The 15105-nt window shown below is 41.8% G+C and overlaps 2 protein-coding genes across 3 annotated transcripts; one reads left to right on the top strand and one right to left on the bottom strand.

Annotated features, from left to right (window-relative positions):
• Positions 1 to 599: 599 nt before the first annotated feature.
• Positions 600 to 4204, bottom strand: naa50 (N-alpha-acetyltransferase 50, NatE catalytic subunit). 2 transcript variants are annotated; one of them, XM_069703595.1, is made up of 5 exons: positions 4002 to 4204; positions 2493 to 2626; positions 2015 to 2134; positions 1863 to 1929; positions 600 to 1265 (listed from the first exon to the last, which is right to left on the bottom strand). In XM_069703595.1, the coding sequence occupies exons 1-5, from the start codon at positions 4007 to 4009 to the stop codon at positions 1088 to 1090; spliced, it is 507 nt and encodes a 168-aa protein (XP_069559696.1). In that variant the 5' UTR covers positions 4010 to 4204; the 3' UTR covers positions 600 to 1087. The 2 variants fall into 2 exon arrangements, with proteins under 2 accessions (XP_069559696.1, XP_069559695.1); XM_069703594.1 differs by having other exon boundaries at positions 2493 to 2629; positions 4002 to 4203.
• Positions 4205 to 5908: 1704 nt separating this feature from the next.
• Positions 5909 to 14983, top strand: atp6v1ab (ATPase H+ transporting V1 subunit Ab). Its single transcript, XM_069703593.1, has 15 exons — positions 5909 to 6012; positions 8352 to 8455; positions 9882 to 10010; positions 10280 to 10494; positions 10595 to 10732; positions 10834 to 10985; positions 11072 to 11234; positions 11314 to 11422; positions 11556 to 11678; positions 12409 to 12523; positions 12634 to 12697; positions 12794 to 12997; positions 13081 to 13175; positions 13372 to 13543; positions 14275 to 14983. Exons 2-15 carry the CDS (start codon positions 8374 to 8376, stop codon positions 14365 to 14367), a joined length of 1854 nt encoding a protein of 617 aa, XP_069559694.1. The 5' UTR covers positions 5909 to 6012; positions 8352 to 8373; the 3' UTR covers positions 14368 to 14983.
• The last annotated feature ends 122 nt before the right edge of the window (positions 14984 to 15105 follow it).

Here is a 15105-nt window from a genome sequence, read left to right as displayed (position 1 = left end):
TCATTTTTGCAAGGTGGCTACATAAGGTGCCAAAGGTGTTTAAGGTTCTACGTCTCAAAGCACTTCCATGTGTTTAGAGACACGCATTCTCACACACCTTCATTTTACGACTGAAAATAATGCCCAAATCCAAACAGCTAGTCTGTTGTTATTCAGACATCCCTCATAAGACAATGTGGAGTGCCCATCTCAGAAACACATTCAATACAATCACGTTTTGTATGGTTTGCCTCATCGCTTAATAATTTCACTCTTAGTAGTAAACCCAGGAGAACCTCTGAACCATTTGCCGTCTCGTTGTAAAAAATAAAATTAACAGAACAGTTGAGGGGGAATTAAATTAACAGGCTGGAAAATAAAGTTATTCAGAAAGTAAGAGTGGTGACCACGTCTTCCCACCACCACAAAACCATTCAGCCTTCCTTGTGCCCGCAGCGAGGGGGACGCATTTCTGCTTTTCCCCTCTGGACATGTCAAACGACTGGTCATTTCCCGTGAATCCCAGGGTTCGTGAAGGAATAGAGTTGTGTCTGTTCCACGAAACGACTCAAAGAGTATCACTCCAAACTGACCAGCTGGGACTGTGTGTGTGTGTCTGTGTGTGTATATGTATATTTGTGTGTGTGTGTGTGTCAGTGATGGTCTTTCAAACACTTTTACCACTTCAAACCAACTGTTTCCTTTTGCTCAACAGTAAACATATGTCCCCATTAGCTATCATAACCGCATAAAAACAACTCAAACACAAACAGTATGATTTGCAAAACACCACGCCCTCCCCCTCCACCATGTTTAAAACTGTCTGAAGTTGGCAACTTTGTAAATAGGAGTACTTTTGTAAATTTTGCTTTTTTTGTCATTTTCAATTATCTGTATGAGGAACGGGGAGCTAAAAAAAAAAATCAAAAAAAAAAATCACATGGGGACCCTTTTGCAAAATAAATGCAGCAATTTTTATACTTGAAATTTGTTTTCTCTTTTTAGCGTCCTTTGAAGAAAGTGTTGAATCTGTCGACCCGGGGGCATTTGTCACAGTTCTGTTTCTGTGGAGGCAGGCACATCTGTGCTCTTTCCAAACGCTGTGCCCCTACTCGGACTTCTGAAGCTCTCCGCTGGGCGGTGCACACGGACTGCGCAGGCTCTTCTGCAACACATGGGCATCTGCAGGCTCTATCCTCTTGTAGTAATTCTTTTTTGTCTCGATGATCTCAAAGCCAAACTTCTGGTAAAAGTCAATGGCTGACTCATTGCTGATCTGCACATGACTGTGGGGCGGGAAAATAGAAGTTTAGTTAGTGGTTAGCACATGTTTAGAAGCCACATTTAACAATGGTATCAATTATGTTGACACTGTACATATGCTGATATTTAAGCATCATTGCACTGGCTGCCTGTGTCACTGAAGATTGAATTTTAATTTATTTTACATGTTTCAAGGGCTCTAAATGGTTCAGCACCTTCATACATTTCTGCCTGCTTATGAGTATGTTCCAAACCATCCTCTGAGGTCTGGTAGACCTGGGACGCCTGTTAAATGTTTCAAAAATGAAAAATGTGGTGAAGCAGCCTTCTGCTTTTATGTACCAAATGTTTGAAGCATACTCCCACCGCTAATTAGACAATAAATTCTGTTGATAGTTTTAAGAAACAGCTCAAGATGTATTTTTATGAGTAGCTTTATCTTTAATATGACTGTTTTTATTTGATGTTTCTTCTTTTTACCTTCCTAACCATTTCATCTTCATCCCGACACTGTTTTTGTATTCTTGCGAACTTGTTTTAAAGTTTATAATTATTCGCATAATTAGTTTATTCTCAATTAATCAATATATTCTCCACGTGCTGTGCAATAAGACACTTACAGGTAAATGTTGTCAAAAGTGCCATCCTTCTCGCAGATGTTTAGCACATGATTTAGCATCTTTGTACCTGCGGAGAAAGATAAAGTTAGAAAAACAAAACACGAGCTCACAAGGTGCATTTCAGCATCTTCTCGTGACGCGCAGCTCTTTACCGATTCCAAGTCTACGGTAGGGTGCTAGACAGCCAAGTGTCATGATGTACAGTCTCTTCTGGTTTTGAGAGTGGTCCACTCTGCAGCACACAGCCCCCACTGCAATGTCATTAAAGTACGCTGCAAGACAACAACAAAAAGAAGGAACGCTGAAACAACAGCCAGTGAATTCATACTTACTTAATTTCCAAGAAGCAAATGGCAGAGAGGTTTAAGGCTTCGCCACAATTTGATTAGATCTACAAATGGCTGTCTCCCTGGACTTATTTTAACCTGCTTGGTATGAAAATCAAGCAGTTAAACAATAATAGCTTGCAGTTGTAAATCCTAAACATTTCACCAACAACTGAATCCTGCCAGTGATTTCCACTTCTAAGACCTCACCACAAAAAGTAATACATTTATCTTTATCCGGGTTTTTTTTTCTAGAGAAATCTAGGGTTACCTGGGTGTAAGTTACATGAGTGATATCTCTTACCTAGCTTTGCAAGCTCTCCCACTTCCAGGACGTCTTTGTAAAACTTGTCGTTGTAGCTGACGGGGAAGATGACCTGGTTCAGGCGTTTCAGCTGTTTAATGTTGTGGGGCGTAACGTCCCCCAGCTCGATCCGGCTACTGGAACAAGAGCAAAATGGTCAAATGGCTGACAACGGGTGAACCCTATACATGCAAGATTCCTTCACTCAAAATGCTCTAAAAAATTTGCTGTAAAAGAGGTGAAAATTATAATAAACGGCTTTGGTGTCTTGATATATTACAAGACTGCGGAGTCATTGAAATCTTTTTTTTTCTTTTCTTCAAACCAAACAAACTAGAGCCGAAAAATCTATTAATTAATCAAGTATCCAACTGATAGAAAATTACGTGGCGGTGATTTTTGACAACTGACTAATGATCAGAGTAATTTTTCACGCTAAAATGCTGAACACTATTAAGTTACAGCTTCTCAAATGTTGAGGATTCCCAACTTTTGTGTTGTGTGACAGCAATACCGAAAATCTTTTGAGTTTAGGACATGGTCTGACATTAAAGAAAAGAAGAAAAAAAAAGTCCTCTAGTGATTTAGGAAACCCAGCACAGACCAAACAGGTGGCAGGTTAATCAATAATTAACACTGCTAATAATACTGCTAGGGCATCCCCAACTAATCCCCTAAATACAATCCAGCCTGTGATGGTGGCCCACATGGTGTCACAGAGCAGAGGGGGGCTGTGAAAGTGTTCAGCCTATCAAAAATGACATTTTCAACACACCAAGACCACCTGGAGCAGAAAATGTTGAGACTTTTGAGAATGAAATAGTTCTGGTACTTGTAAAATAAAATAAAAAAAAAGAAGAGATGCAGCTTCCTCTTGCAATAACTTCAAAACAATCTGGGGGACATGGCTGGATTTTGAGTCTTAGTAAGTAACTCAAACACAGCGCTTTAGGTGTTGTTTTTTGTTGTTTTTGGCTCCTTTGAAGGGTTCACTGTGGTATTTATAGGACGACTACACATCCAAAAAACAAAAAAAAAACAGCTGTTGGTCACGTGTCAAATACGGCCACTATTAAGACAACATAACGGACTGATAACTCGTCTGGTAACTTGGGACTACTATCATGTAGTTTACTGCAAAACACACGCACACAAAATAAAACCCCCATTGAGTCGTGGTCTGCTGCTTAGCTTTAGCTAAACTGGCTTTACTGACTCAGCTTCCTAGTAGCAGCCCGCTAGTTAGCTTAGCTCGTCCGCTCCCTCACCGGGCTGACAAGCGGCTCAAGTTGACGAGGACGTCCGCGGAGGATGTTTTAACACGGCGGCGGGTCACGTCTTTTGGCGTTTCGGCCCTAAACCTAAATTAAAAGTAGCTCGGCGGGCCAACTCAGCCTCGCCGAGTCTCCCCGCCTCCCCTCGTAAGAAAAAAAAAAAAAACACACACAAGACCTGAAAAACTTTACTCGTGCTAAACGACGTATTCGTGACACAAAAGCTTACACTCACCCTTTCATTTTAAACAGGTTTTATCCCTTATTTTCGATGAGGCTGAGCTTTAGAGTTGTTTCGGGTAGGAAGTAAGTATTTGAACAGAGTTTGGGGTCGGGGATGCCTCCCGTTTTACCCTCCACATGTAGCTAGTGGCAATGGTTGCAGTTAGCTTAGCCGCCACACTCCTTTTCCACGACTGTGTGGAGACTGTCGACCCTTGACCCCACCCCCCTTCCGCATGCGCAGACGCGCCACCGCGCCGGGGACTCTTTTAGGACCTGGGTTTGGACTGTCAGGCTTCCGCTCCGTCTCCGACCGAGTTGTAGTTAACGTTGGTTTAATCACGTGCGTTGTCCGTCAAATTTGAGAAAATTAGTTCAGATTAATGCCTGTCAATCAAAGCGATGTCGGGCCTGATTTGCACGTTGACCAAAGGAATAAATAACCTGCGAGTCTAAATTCAGGGTTTCAAAATCGGACGTAAAAATTGCACTTACTTTCATTTTTTGGGAGTATTGGTTTGTAGTTATGAAAACAATTTAGTCATGAAATCCATATTTTCAGGGGGGAAAAAAGGCAGAGGTCGTAAAAAAAAAAAAAAAAAAAATCCAAAACATAATCCAAAACTTACAAAACCAGAACCAACTTTCGTTCTCCTCTAAAATGGTATTTGTAAATTATTATTATAATTATTATATAGACCATTTAACATCGAGATTTAGATTATATTTTAAGAGAAGTCACCTGCATAATGGACTAAATAATTAATCACAGCAGGTTACTTGTGATGGTGCCTCCATTTTGGTTCAACCGGTGCTGCAAAGATATTCAACAACACCGGAGATAGGCTGCTCGTGGCTTTACTCCTGAGCGCTCATATTGTCTTTTAGCTGTTATATTATATTTGCCTACCATCAGGCCCACATTAAACCGCTGGAGGTGTTAATATTCATGATCACTCTCCCACTATCTAAAGAGATCCCCCAAAGTTGAATTGTGGCTTCTGATCTGTTTCATTTCACATCAACATCACAGTGTGTACAATGCAATTCTTTTGGCAGATTATAGTTTTCTAATACTGCCATAGAAATCCTATAACAAGCCTTTTCAAAATATGATTTCTAGTAAGTAAGTGAGTAAGTAAGTATGTGAATAAGTATGTATATGTGTTCTTTTGTTGTTTGTTTGTCTCCTTGTTTTCTGTGTTTATTTATTCTGGTCTATTTATAGGCTACTTATTCTGCTCAAAACTGTACTCTTGACATCAATGATATGACATCATCTCAATAATTTCTTGGGATATAAATAAAAGTTGGATCAATTAATGAATGAATGGCGGTAGGAATGAATACTTCATACAATGGGTGCAGTTCTTTTATAGGTACTTTTCAGCTATTTCTGATGATTTTATGAGAGGGGGTGCATTTTTGATTTAATCAATGCAGGGGGAAAAAATAATGTTTTTAAATGTTTATATTCTCCAGAATCAGTCTTTTTTTTTTTCAAGTTTTGTAAATATCAGATATTTAGTTTTAAGACTACGATAGTATAAGGACACACAAATGTAAACTCATTTTAAAAACGCACTGAAAGACAAGCAAAAGCGTTTCAGTTAAAGAACTTGCGGTCTAAAGTTGTCGATCACCATCACTTACAAATCTTTGCGGTAGTCTCGTGTGTATATTTTTTCCTATGAAGGCGACGGTACGACCCGCCTACCGCTGCCCGTAACCAATCACCACTCCTTATGTCTAAAAGTAACCAATCGAACTGACGGAAGCGAACAACTATTAGCCAATCACAGGCAGAGGAGGGCGGGGTCGTGTCGTCTCCGTCCTAGGAAAAAAAAAAAAAAAAAAAGGCTTTCCGGTTTGGAGCCAAAATGGCGACTGTTGCAGGGGACCGCAGTAAAACAGTGCAGCGAGTGGGTGAAGTCAGCTGACCTCCGCCTGCCGTCACGCACCGCAGCACCCAGCGCTTATCTCTCTCTCGTCAAGACAGTAAACGGATACTTCACAACCAGACGGTAATTATTACACTTTTGTTCAACTGTGTTGCGCATTGTCCTTCTTATAAACGCACTTTATGTGGGTTTTTTTTTCTACTTGCTCGATAATGAAACAATTCAGCTTTTCCGTTGCGCCAGAAGGGTTAGTAGAGGCAGCAATTTTCAGCCAGGCCGAGAGCCAAGTCTTGCTGTTATTTTCACGATACGGAATTCCCTACACAGCTGACTTACATTGGTTTTCACTGTGATTGTAAAGTGGGATCGAGTGGAAACTACCGACACGTTTATTTAGGATTTTTCGGCCGAATTTCAGACTCGGTGAAGATAGCTTCATGTGTTGTGTCGGAAAAATGCTGTCAAACAATATCCTGCACTGAAATCAGATTCAAAGCGAAGACACACATCCATCCCCCCCCCACCTCACATATCACAATCAGGATACCAGGTCTTATTAAACCTCTGCTACAGACATGGGTGTCTGCTTTAAAAACTCAGCAAAGGGTTTGCAATTAACATCAGTATGTCAGGATGTTTTGCACTGACATGAAACATTTCTGAGCTTATTTTGGCCCCTCCAACACATAGACACACTTCATCTCTCGTGTTCATTCACTGAACATGACAGAGACAGACAAGTCCTGTCTTTAGTCCTGAGCAAGTAAAGATGGCATACTTGTCTCTCTGCTTGGTTCACCTTTTAATGAATTAAACATTCAGCCACCACAGGAGACCAATTTCCTTCCTTATTATTCATCATAGTAATCAGCCATCACGTCAGCTGAGGTCGGTGGCATAATTATGTAGCAGTAAACTGGCTTTATTATACCCCATGCACATTTTATTTCTGACAGTAGTCAGGTGTTCATGATTTGTACTTTCCAGTTTTGCACCATGCTAGTTTTCCACTTCCTCAAAGAGACTGTAAGCCGGCTAGTCATGTGACAGGATCATATGATCAAATGCCATGTCTGTTAAATTCTTTGTCCGCAGCTCTTTTATCCGGGAGTCATGAACAAATCTTGATTTGTTGTAGCTGGGATTATTACACGAGGCCTTTGATGAAGACTTAAACAGCTATTATCGTGCTGCTGTAACAGAGGACACACTCCAAGGTTTATATGTAATTCTAGAGTGATTTGCTGAATAAGCATTAATCAAGCAGGTAGAGAGATATCTGTGGTACATTCTTCAGTTGATCAATAGGCCTTATGATACCACTGTTTGCAGACTTTTACAAAAGACCACCAGGTACACACTGATGCTTCAGACATACCTGTGTGCTCAGTCTGTCTTTGAGATTAAACGCACATATAACACCAATTGGAAAGTCAGGGATTTTAGTCTGGTTTTGTTTTTGTGTGTGTGTGTTTTTTTTTTTTTTTTTTTTTTTAAAGCAATGCTTCAGCAGAAAAAGAGTGAAACCTTTTTAGGTGTCATTCTTGCAGTTCTTGCACTGACCTGCAGGTGGAGCTGCTTTATTCCTTCCGCAGATGGGAAAAGCAGCCCAGCAAACAGGAACATCTGTACATCAGTGGGAAGGGCAAAAAAAGGACATTGATGTAGTGAGAGAATGATTAATAAGGGGTGCAAAAAGCATGTTGGTTTTTATCTGCTGTGGCTGAGGCATGCGCTTTACTGCAGATAAAGCTGATCTTCAGTGTGGGCAGAGCGCCTGCAGTCAGTCAGGCAGCTCTCTGTGAGGATGGGGTTTGTGTCACGACTGATGGCAGCTGGTGCTCGTGTTACTGCCACTTCTGTCTGTAATACTGAGAATACTGAAAAATACAAAGTCGCGAGCAGTGATGTCGCTGTATTTTCCTTGAGGTTTCCACGGTTACTGCACAATGAGCCAATGCTGAGGTGCCAGCACGGTGCCAGGCAAATTATATCTTTCATTTGAAATAGATTTATACACATTTTACCTTTTTTTTTTTTTTTTTTTTTTAGAAAATCAATTCTGCTTCGGTGAGAATACAGAGTCGGTCCAATTAAAGGAGTAAAGGGCATTTTGAGATGAGAGTGATGCACAGAAGTAATTTGTTTTTGAAATGGAGTTTGTGTTAGATTGTTGGTTGGTAACAGTGATGCATCTTCAAACAAAAGCATACTCCTTATGAAGATAATCCACCACCATGTAGATTTGTAATTGTTTTTATATTATCTTTGTTGTCAGACAGCCCTTTGTGGTCTCTGATGGAATTAAATGTAATAACTGTAATTATTTGCACACAGCTGCTTTATGGTTGCATGGAAACTCTTTTATAATTTAAAATTTAGACACTGTCAGAGATGATGCTGTTGACAAAGACAGTGGCTTTGAATTGTCCCTCACGTTTCTCTTCTTCCTTTCCTTGCAGTGCGACAAATAAAGCTGTGAAGATGGACATGTCCAAGCTGCCCAAGATCAGGGATGAGGAGCGAGAGAGCGAGTTTGGATTCGTTCATGGAGTCTCCGGACCAGGTCGGCCACCACGTGCACACATGAACACTTTATTCATGAAACTCTTCCTTCACATTTCATTTCTAAAGCAACAGAATTATAAAGAAAATTAAGTAGGTGAGGCATAAAGATTTAACTTTGTGAGAAGTTGACACTAACTAGGAAGAAAAGTTGGAAATGTGACAACTGCTCATCTAATTACACTTGACATTCATTTGAAGATCGACCTTCAGTATTCATAACTAATATAAAGACAGGGTTTCTAATACCCAACCTGTGCATGTACAGACGTGGCCAAAATTACACCAATGAAACACAATTTTCTTTGAGATAAGTTGAAATTTGGGTGCTGGACGTGTTCTTATGTTCATTATCCTGCTTGTGCAGGTCTGACCCGCGACTGACCTGAGCTCTGAGTCTCACTGGGCCGTGTGTTTCCCTCCAGAACAGTTCGATAATCTTTTGATATCATTGAACTTTGAACAGATTCGAGGCACCCTATGCCAGACGCAGCAAAGCAGCTCCTGAACACAACTGAGTCTCCTTCGTGTTTCACATTGGGGATGCTGTTCTTTTCTTTGAAAGTTTCATTCTCTCCTCTGTGAACGTTGCGCTGATGTGACGTACCAAACATATTGCTTCACCTGTCCAAAAGACATTCTCCCAAAAGCGTTGTGAGCAAATTCCAGTCTGACTTTTTTTTTTTTATGTTCCTCTCTTTCTCTTCCCAGTTTTGTTCAGAAAGAGACATATACTGAAACTGGACCCTGTCAATCTGTCAAGCTTGTATCAGTTTTAAAGTTTCTATCATTCGAACTATCCTTAATAATTTCAGCAGCTGAGGTCACGGGAACATCAAGTCTTATAGCTTTCTGTGATACCAAATGGAACAAGTAGTCATTTTCTCCATTTAAAAAAAGCTGAATGGCTGCTTATAAGATTGAAGACTTCTTAAAATATCACTACAATCCATCTTTTCACCACCACTTCTAAAGGGTATCAATAATTTTCTCCAGCTGTTTTAGAAGAACCTTTGTAGAATAAAAATGAATTCAACTCTTTTACAACTTCTTTATTTTTTTTTATCTATGATAAGCCAATGACATGGAGGTATATCTCATAAAAAGTTTTAAATTCACCACTCTCCAAAAACGACGGACCATTGTTTGAGTAAGGTTTCAGGGTACCAACACTTTTGAACATGTCGTAGTTGTCTTCCTTCTTTGTGCTCATACACTTACAGTTTTTATAGGCTTAAACAGTATTTTCTCTCCAAAGGCGCAGCAAGTTTGCATCTCTTAATGGTCAAAGATTTTTTTTTTTTTTTTTTTTTTTTTTTTTTTTAATGTAGCGGACATTATAAACATGGATTTAAAACCCCAGCAACAACATGTTAATGATATTTAAATGCATTTAATCTCGTTGTTGTTGTTGTTTGTGCTTCTAGTGGTGACGGCTACGGCCATGGCAGGAGCGGCCATGTACGAGCTGGTTCGTGTCGGCCACAGCGAGCTGGTGGGAGAGATCATCAGGCTGGAGGGAGACATGGCCACCATCCAGGTGTATGAGGAGACGTGTATCCTTACTGTTGCTATGCTAAACAATGGCCATCGTTTTTGGTTTGGTTTCTGTTAAAAGGATCCAACGAATGTGTGTGTCGTGTTGAAAATGACATTGCGGTATTTGTCCGTGGTCTTGCTATGACAGCCCGCTCACTGATGACATCCAGTAAAAGTAGGGCAAGTGGAGTTGAGCTTAGCTGTACCATAAGAGAGAAAATCTGCATTATGAACAACCTGAGACTCTCATCCGAACATTGGTGGCTTTTCCTGAGCTTGAATCCAGCTGGTGTGTCTGTGGGAGATCCGGTGCTGCGGACGGGGAAACCTCTCTCTGTGGAGTTAGGTCCAGGAATCATGGGGTCCATCTTTGATGGTATCCAGCGACCCTTAAAGGACATCAATGACCTCACACAAAGCATCTACATCCCCAGAGGTGTTAACATCGGATCCCTCAACCGAGACCTCAAGTGGGAGTTTACTCCCAGCAAGAGCCTGCGGGTACGAGCCTGTGCACACTTCAAACCTTCATCTTGACACGTGAGAGTCTTCAGGTGAATGAGATTGACTGCGAGTCTGTTCCCTTTTTCTCACTTGTCAGGTTGGCAGTCACATCACAGGAGGAGACATCTATGGCATGGTGTACGAGAACTCCCTCATTAAGCACAAGATCATGCTGCCTCCCAGAAACAGAGGCACCGTGACCTACGTGGCTCCACCCGGAAACTACGACGTCAGCGTGAGTTGGACACGCCTCCAGCTACAGCTGCGCTTTCCAAGTGGCTGTGAGGCGTTGCTTTGTGTTAATGTTGTGTGTGTGTGTGTGTGCGTCTTTGTCAGGATGTGGTGATGGAGCTGGAGTTCGAGGGCGTGAAGGAGAAGTTCACCATGGTGCAGGTGTGGCCCGTCAGACAAGTGCGGCCCGTCACAGAGAAGCTGCCCGCCAATCACCCGCTGCTGACCGGACAGAGAGTGCTGGACGCCCTTTTCCCGTGAGTCTCCTTCAGACTTTTCTCCTCAAAACATTTTCAAAACATAAAAAAAAAAAAAAAATCTTCCTTCTCTTCTCTGTGTGAAGATGTGTGCAGGGAGGAACCACAGCTATCCCAGGAGCCTTCGGCTGCGGTAAGACCGTCATCTCTCAGTCTCTGTCCAAGTACTCCAACAGCGACGTCATCATCTACGTTGGCTGCGGGGAGCGAGGTAACGAGATGTCAGAAGTACTGCGAGATTTCCCCGAGGTGGGTGGTGCCGCGTATCCCTTTTATAAGTGACTTTGACCGGTGTTCAGGATAACTGACAGCGTTGTCTGGTCAACAGCTGACTATGGAGGTGGCCGGAAAGACGGAGAGCATCATGAAGAGAACAGCCCTGGTGGCCAACACCTCCAACATGCCTGTGGCAGCCAGAGAGGCCTCTATCTACACAGGTAAGTCCTCTCTCATCACTCATATATGATATGAAGCTCTCTCTGAGTAGTCACAGGTGTACAGTGAAAACAAGCTTCACTTCAGGGATGACTTTTAAAGAGGTCTCATGAGTAACTCGGTTTGTTTCGGCAGGGATCACGCTGTCCGAGTACTTCAGAGACATGGGCTACAATGTGAGCATGATGGCCGACTCCACCTCCCGTTGGGCCGAGGCTCTCAGGGAGATTTCTGGCCGTCTGGCTGAAATGCCTGCTGGTAAGTTCAAAGTCTCCTGGAGATTATAATAAGAAGTAAAGGCAGGTTTGAGGTTCTGTTGTTTTGGGATTTCTGGATTTAGAAAAACAGAGCTTCCCAAAAACAGCAAGAGCCTAAAGAGTTTAACTCAGGGCAGAATTAAACTGTCAGACTTCACTTCACTCACACTTATTTTAAGGAAATAAGAATATAATTTAGAATATATCTGATCAGTAAGAAGAAGTGAAAGCAAATCTGTGACTGTCTTGAGATTTGGACGAGTTTCTGCCGTTCTCTCTTTGCTTCCTTTGACTTCTTGTTTCAGTGTCAGAAGGAAATGTCTTTTTTCAGTTATATTATTGAGATGGGGGGGATTTTGGTTATAATGTACAACCTTCTGGACACTTAATTGCAGATTTTTTTTTTTCCACATTTTCCTCCAGCTAAATCCCCAAATGGCACACCAAATGTACACTCATCACTCTGCATAAAATCTGCTTGTGCTGAGGGGAAAAAAAGGCATTCATGTCCAGTTATGCTTCAGTTTGACTCTATGTTTGAGCTTAAAAAAAAGTACAACAGATGGTGTAGCAGCTGAATGCTTGATTTGTTTCCATCAAGGTGACGCTTGTGTGCTTTTATTTTGAAGTCAGTGTGGAGTTGCACCGTTCAATTTAGCCATCCCTTTATTGAAATAAAAGCAGAATGACTCTCTGCTTCAGACTAAAATATTTTCTGTGTCTGCCCACAGACAGCGGCTATCCTGCCTACCTTGGCGCCCGACTCGCCTCCTTCTATGAGCGAGCTGGCAGAGTGAAGTGTCTGGGCAACCCCGAGAGGGAGGGCAGCGTCAGTATTGTAGGAGCGTGAGTACAGCTTTGCATCACTAGAGGGCGACATTACTCTGCATTTTTTTTTATGGACGTTGATTGAATGTAGTGCAGCAGATCGAAGAAAACGTTTGTTCTTTCCTCAGTGTATCGCCTCCTGGTGGTGACTTCTCTGATCCCGTTACTTCAGCCACACTTGGTATTGTTCAGGTAATTGATTGAATTCTGATCCCACTGTCGCCCTCGTCAAGATCAGTTGTATCAATCGTAGGTTCTTCATCGTGTGTCTGGTACATCCTCTCTCAGGTGTTCTGGGGTCTGGATAAGAAGCTCGCTCAGAGGAAGCACTTCCCCTCCGTCAACTGGCTCATCAGCTACAGCAAATACACTCGTGCCCTGGACGAACATTACGACAAGCATTTCCCTGAGTTTGTGCCCCTGCGCACCAAATCAAAGGAGATCCTGCAGGAGGAAGAGGACCTGGCTGAGATTGTGCAGCTCGTCGGAAAGGTAAGTCAGCATGAGGTCTTTTCCTGCACCCCTTGGAAACATATCATATTCTGAATGAACAACGTGATTCGTCTCTTTGACAGGCTTCACTGGCAGAAAGTGATAAAATCACCCTGGAAGTGGCCAAACTTATCAAAGACGACTTCCTGCAGCAGAACGGTTATACTCCCTATGACAGGTAACGTTTTAGCCGACATAACATGCACTCACTCACCCTTACCGGTCAGTTCAGATACTTGTGATCTTGGAGAAAAAGTGAATCTCCACTGCTGAGTATTTTCAGTCCAAATAAACCTGATCTAAAAAAACCTTGAAAGACATTCTAACCTTCATTGTGCTAATTCATCTGACTTTTTGGTGTCCCATCACATCAGGTTCTGTCCCTTCTACAAGACCGTGGGAATTCTCTCCAACATGATAGCTTTCTATGACATGGCGCGGCACGCGGTGGAGACCACGGCGCAGAGCGACAACAAGATCACCTGGGCCATGATCAAGGAGCACATGGGAGAAATCCTGTACAGGATCAGCTCCATGAAATTCAAGGTGAGTTTGGGTGTTTGTGAACGTTTACAGTTTGTACCTAAAAATCATTTCTTAATGAAAATAAAATAAACATTCGTCACTCACAATGTAAAAGAAAGTGAAGAGAGTCACTTTCAATAGTTGTCAATAGCCACTTTACTTTAAATTGATTTTTATTGTTATTTTGTAATGTAAAAGAAGTCTGTCTATACATTAGCTGAAGAGTCACAACATGGACTGTAGCTTCATGCATCTTGTTTGCTCAGGTTTTGTTTTGTTTACTGCAATTTGAAGATGCAACTAATGATTATTTTCACCTGAATTCATGTGGTTGTTATTATTCTTTGTATTAACCGTGAAATGTCAAAAAGAAATTGGAAATAAATGCTCGTTTTAGTTTCTTAAAGCTCAAGGCGACATTTCCAGATGTTTATAATCAGACAGATCAGCACAAAACTCACAAATATTTTATGAATATTTTACATTGATATAAAAGGGGGAAAAAAAGATGCAAATCCTCACATTTGGATGCAAGAAATGTTTGCCATTTTTTTTTTTTTACTGGAAGAAACCATTTGTCAAAATAGGCGTACTAATGATTGACATGTTGAAAGTACTTCAAACAATTCTCTTTTTTTTTTTTAAATACACCTCATCTGTGTTGTAGCTGATACCTCATACTGAATGCGCAGCCCGCCCAGTCGTCCTGTTTTCGGTTCACGCTGTGACTCTGTATTCGTGTTTCCCTGCAGGACCCGGTGAAGGACGGCGAGGCCAAGATCAAGGCCGAGTACGCACAGCTGCTGGAGGACATGCAGAACTCCTTCCGTACGTTGGAGGAATAGGCGCCCGCCTCTCGCGCCCCCCTCTCCAGTTTTCACCTCTGACCCCTCCACTGCAGAATCACATTCCACCTCCTCGTATTCCCAAAACCTGTGTGCTTCCCCTGTGCCTCCTTTTGTGAGTGACTGTGAGAGTGAGTGTGTGCAATTTCATGTGGAGGGAAAAGAGAAAGATGTACTGTATTCATTCATATTTGTTGCGTCACAGGCGTACTCTGGATCCTCTGCATGGTCACTGATCGTGTGTGCGAGTTAAACGTGTGTACGAAAGTGGGATCTCTTCACCCTGTTTCTTCCTTTCTCTGTTTACATGATTTCTGTGTCTGTAACCGTGTTGCTCTTCCCGGAGAGGATTGTTCGGTTGATGTATTGTAATTCATAGACCATCTGTACAGAAGAGTATTGGATATAAATTTAATAAGATCAGTCTATTTATTGCCAGCATTTTGTCGTAAAGGCTTTCTTGTTCTTTTCTTTTGGTTTTTATGGTTGTGTTTCTCGCCGTGCAGTGTTGTGTACTTTGCTGTGTGAATGTGTAAAGAGTCGGACACTGATGCTCTGCTGTCCAATACTTTCATCATGTTATTCCCAAAGAATTAAAACGTGGGGAAAAAAACAATGTTATGTTTGGCCTCATTGTTTCTGATGAAGTTGTTGGTGCTGTTGAACTGGTCTCTCTGCATACTCTACATAACCCTGGCATCTCCTACACCCTTAGCATGCATCAACCTAAAAATAGTT

This window comes from Brachyistius frenatus, unplaced genomic scaffold, assembly GCF_029030835.1.
Source record: "Brachyistius frenatus isolate BFR_SWC_R1_liver_20210118 unplaced genomic scaffold, ASM2903083v1 Contig_47, whole genome shotgun sequence".
Classification (NCBI taxonomy): Eukaryota; Metazoa; Chordata; class Actinopteri; family Embiotocidae; genus Brachyistius; species Brachyistius frenatus.
This window is presented reverse-complemented; position numbering and strand designations above follow the sequence as displayed.

Excerpts from the sequence above, each read along its gene's own strand:
- atp6v1ab (XM_069703593.1), top strand. The coding sequence starts at position 8,374 with ATGGACATGTCCAAGCTGCCCAAGATCAGGGATGAGGAGCGAGAGAGC. Across the intron at positions 10,986-11,071 it reads GTGCTGGACGCCCTTTTCCC|ATGTGTGCAGGGAGGAACCA; the intron begins GTGAGTCTCCTT and ends CTCTGTGTGAAG. Across the intron at positions 13,544-14,274 it reads TCAGCTCCATGAAATTCAAG|GACCCGGTGAAGGACGGCGA; the intron begins GTGAGTTTGGGT and ends GTTTCCCTGCAG.
- naa50 (XM_069703594.1), bottom strand. Across the intron at positions 2,135-2,492 it reads GGGAGAGCTTGCAAAGCTAG|CGTACTTTAATGACATTGCA; the intron begins GTAAGAGATATC and ends GTTGTCTTGCAG. Across the intron at positions 1,930-2,014 it reads CTACCGTAGACTTGGAATCG|GTACAAAGATGCTAAATCAT; the intron begins GTAAAGAGCTGC and ends CTTTCTCCGCAG.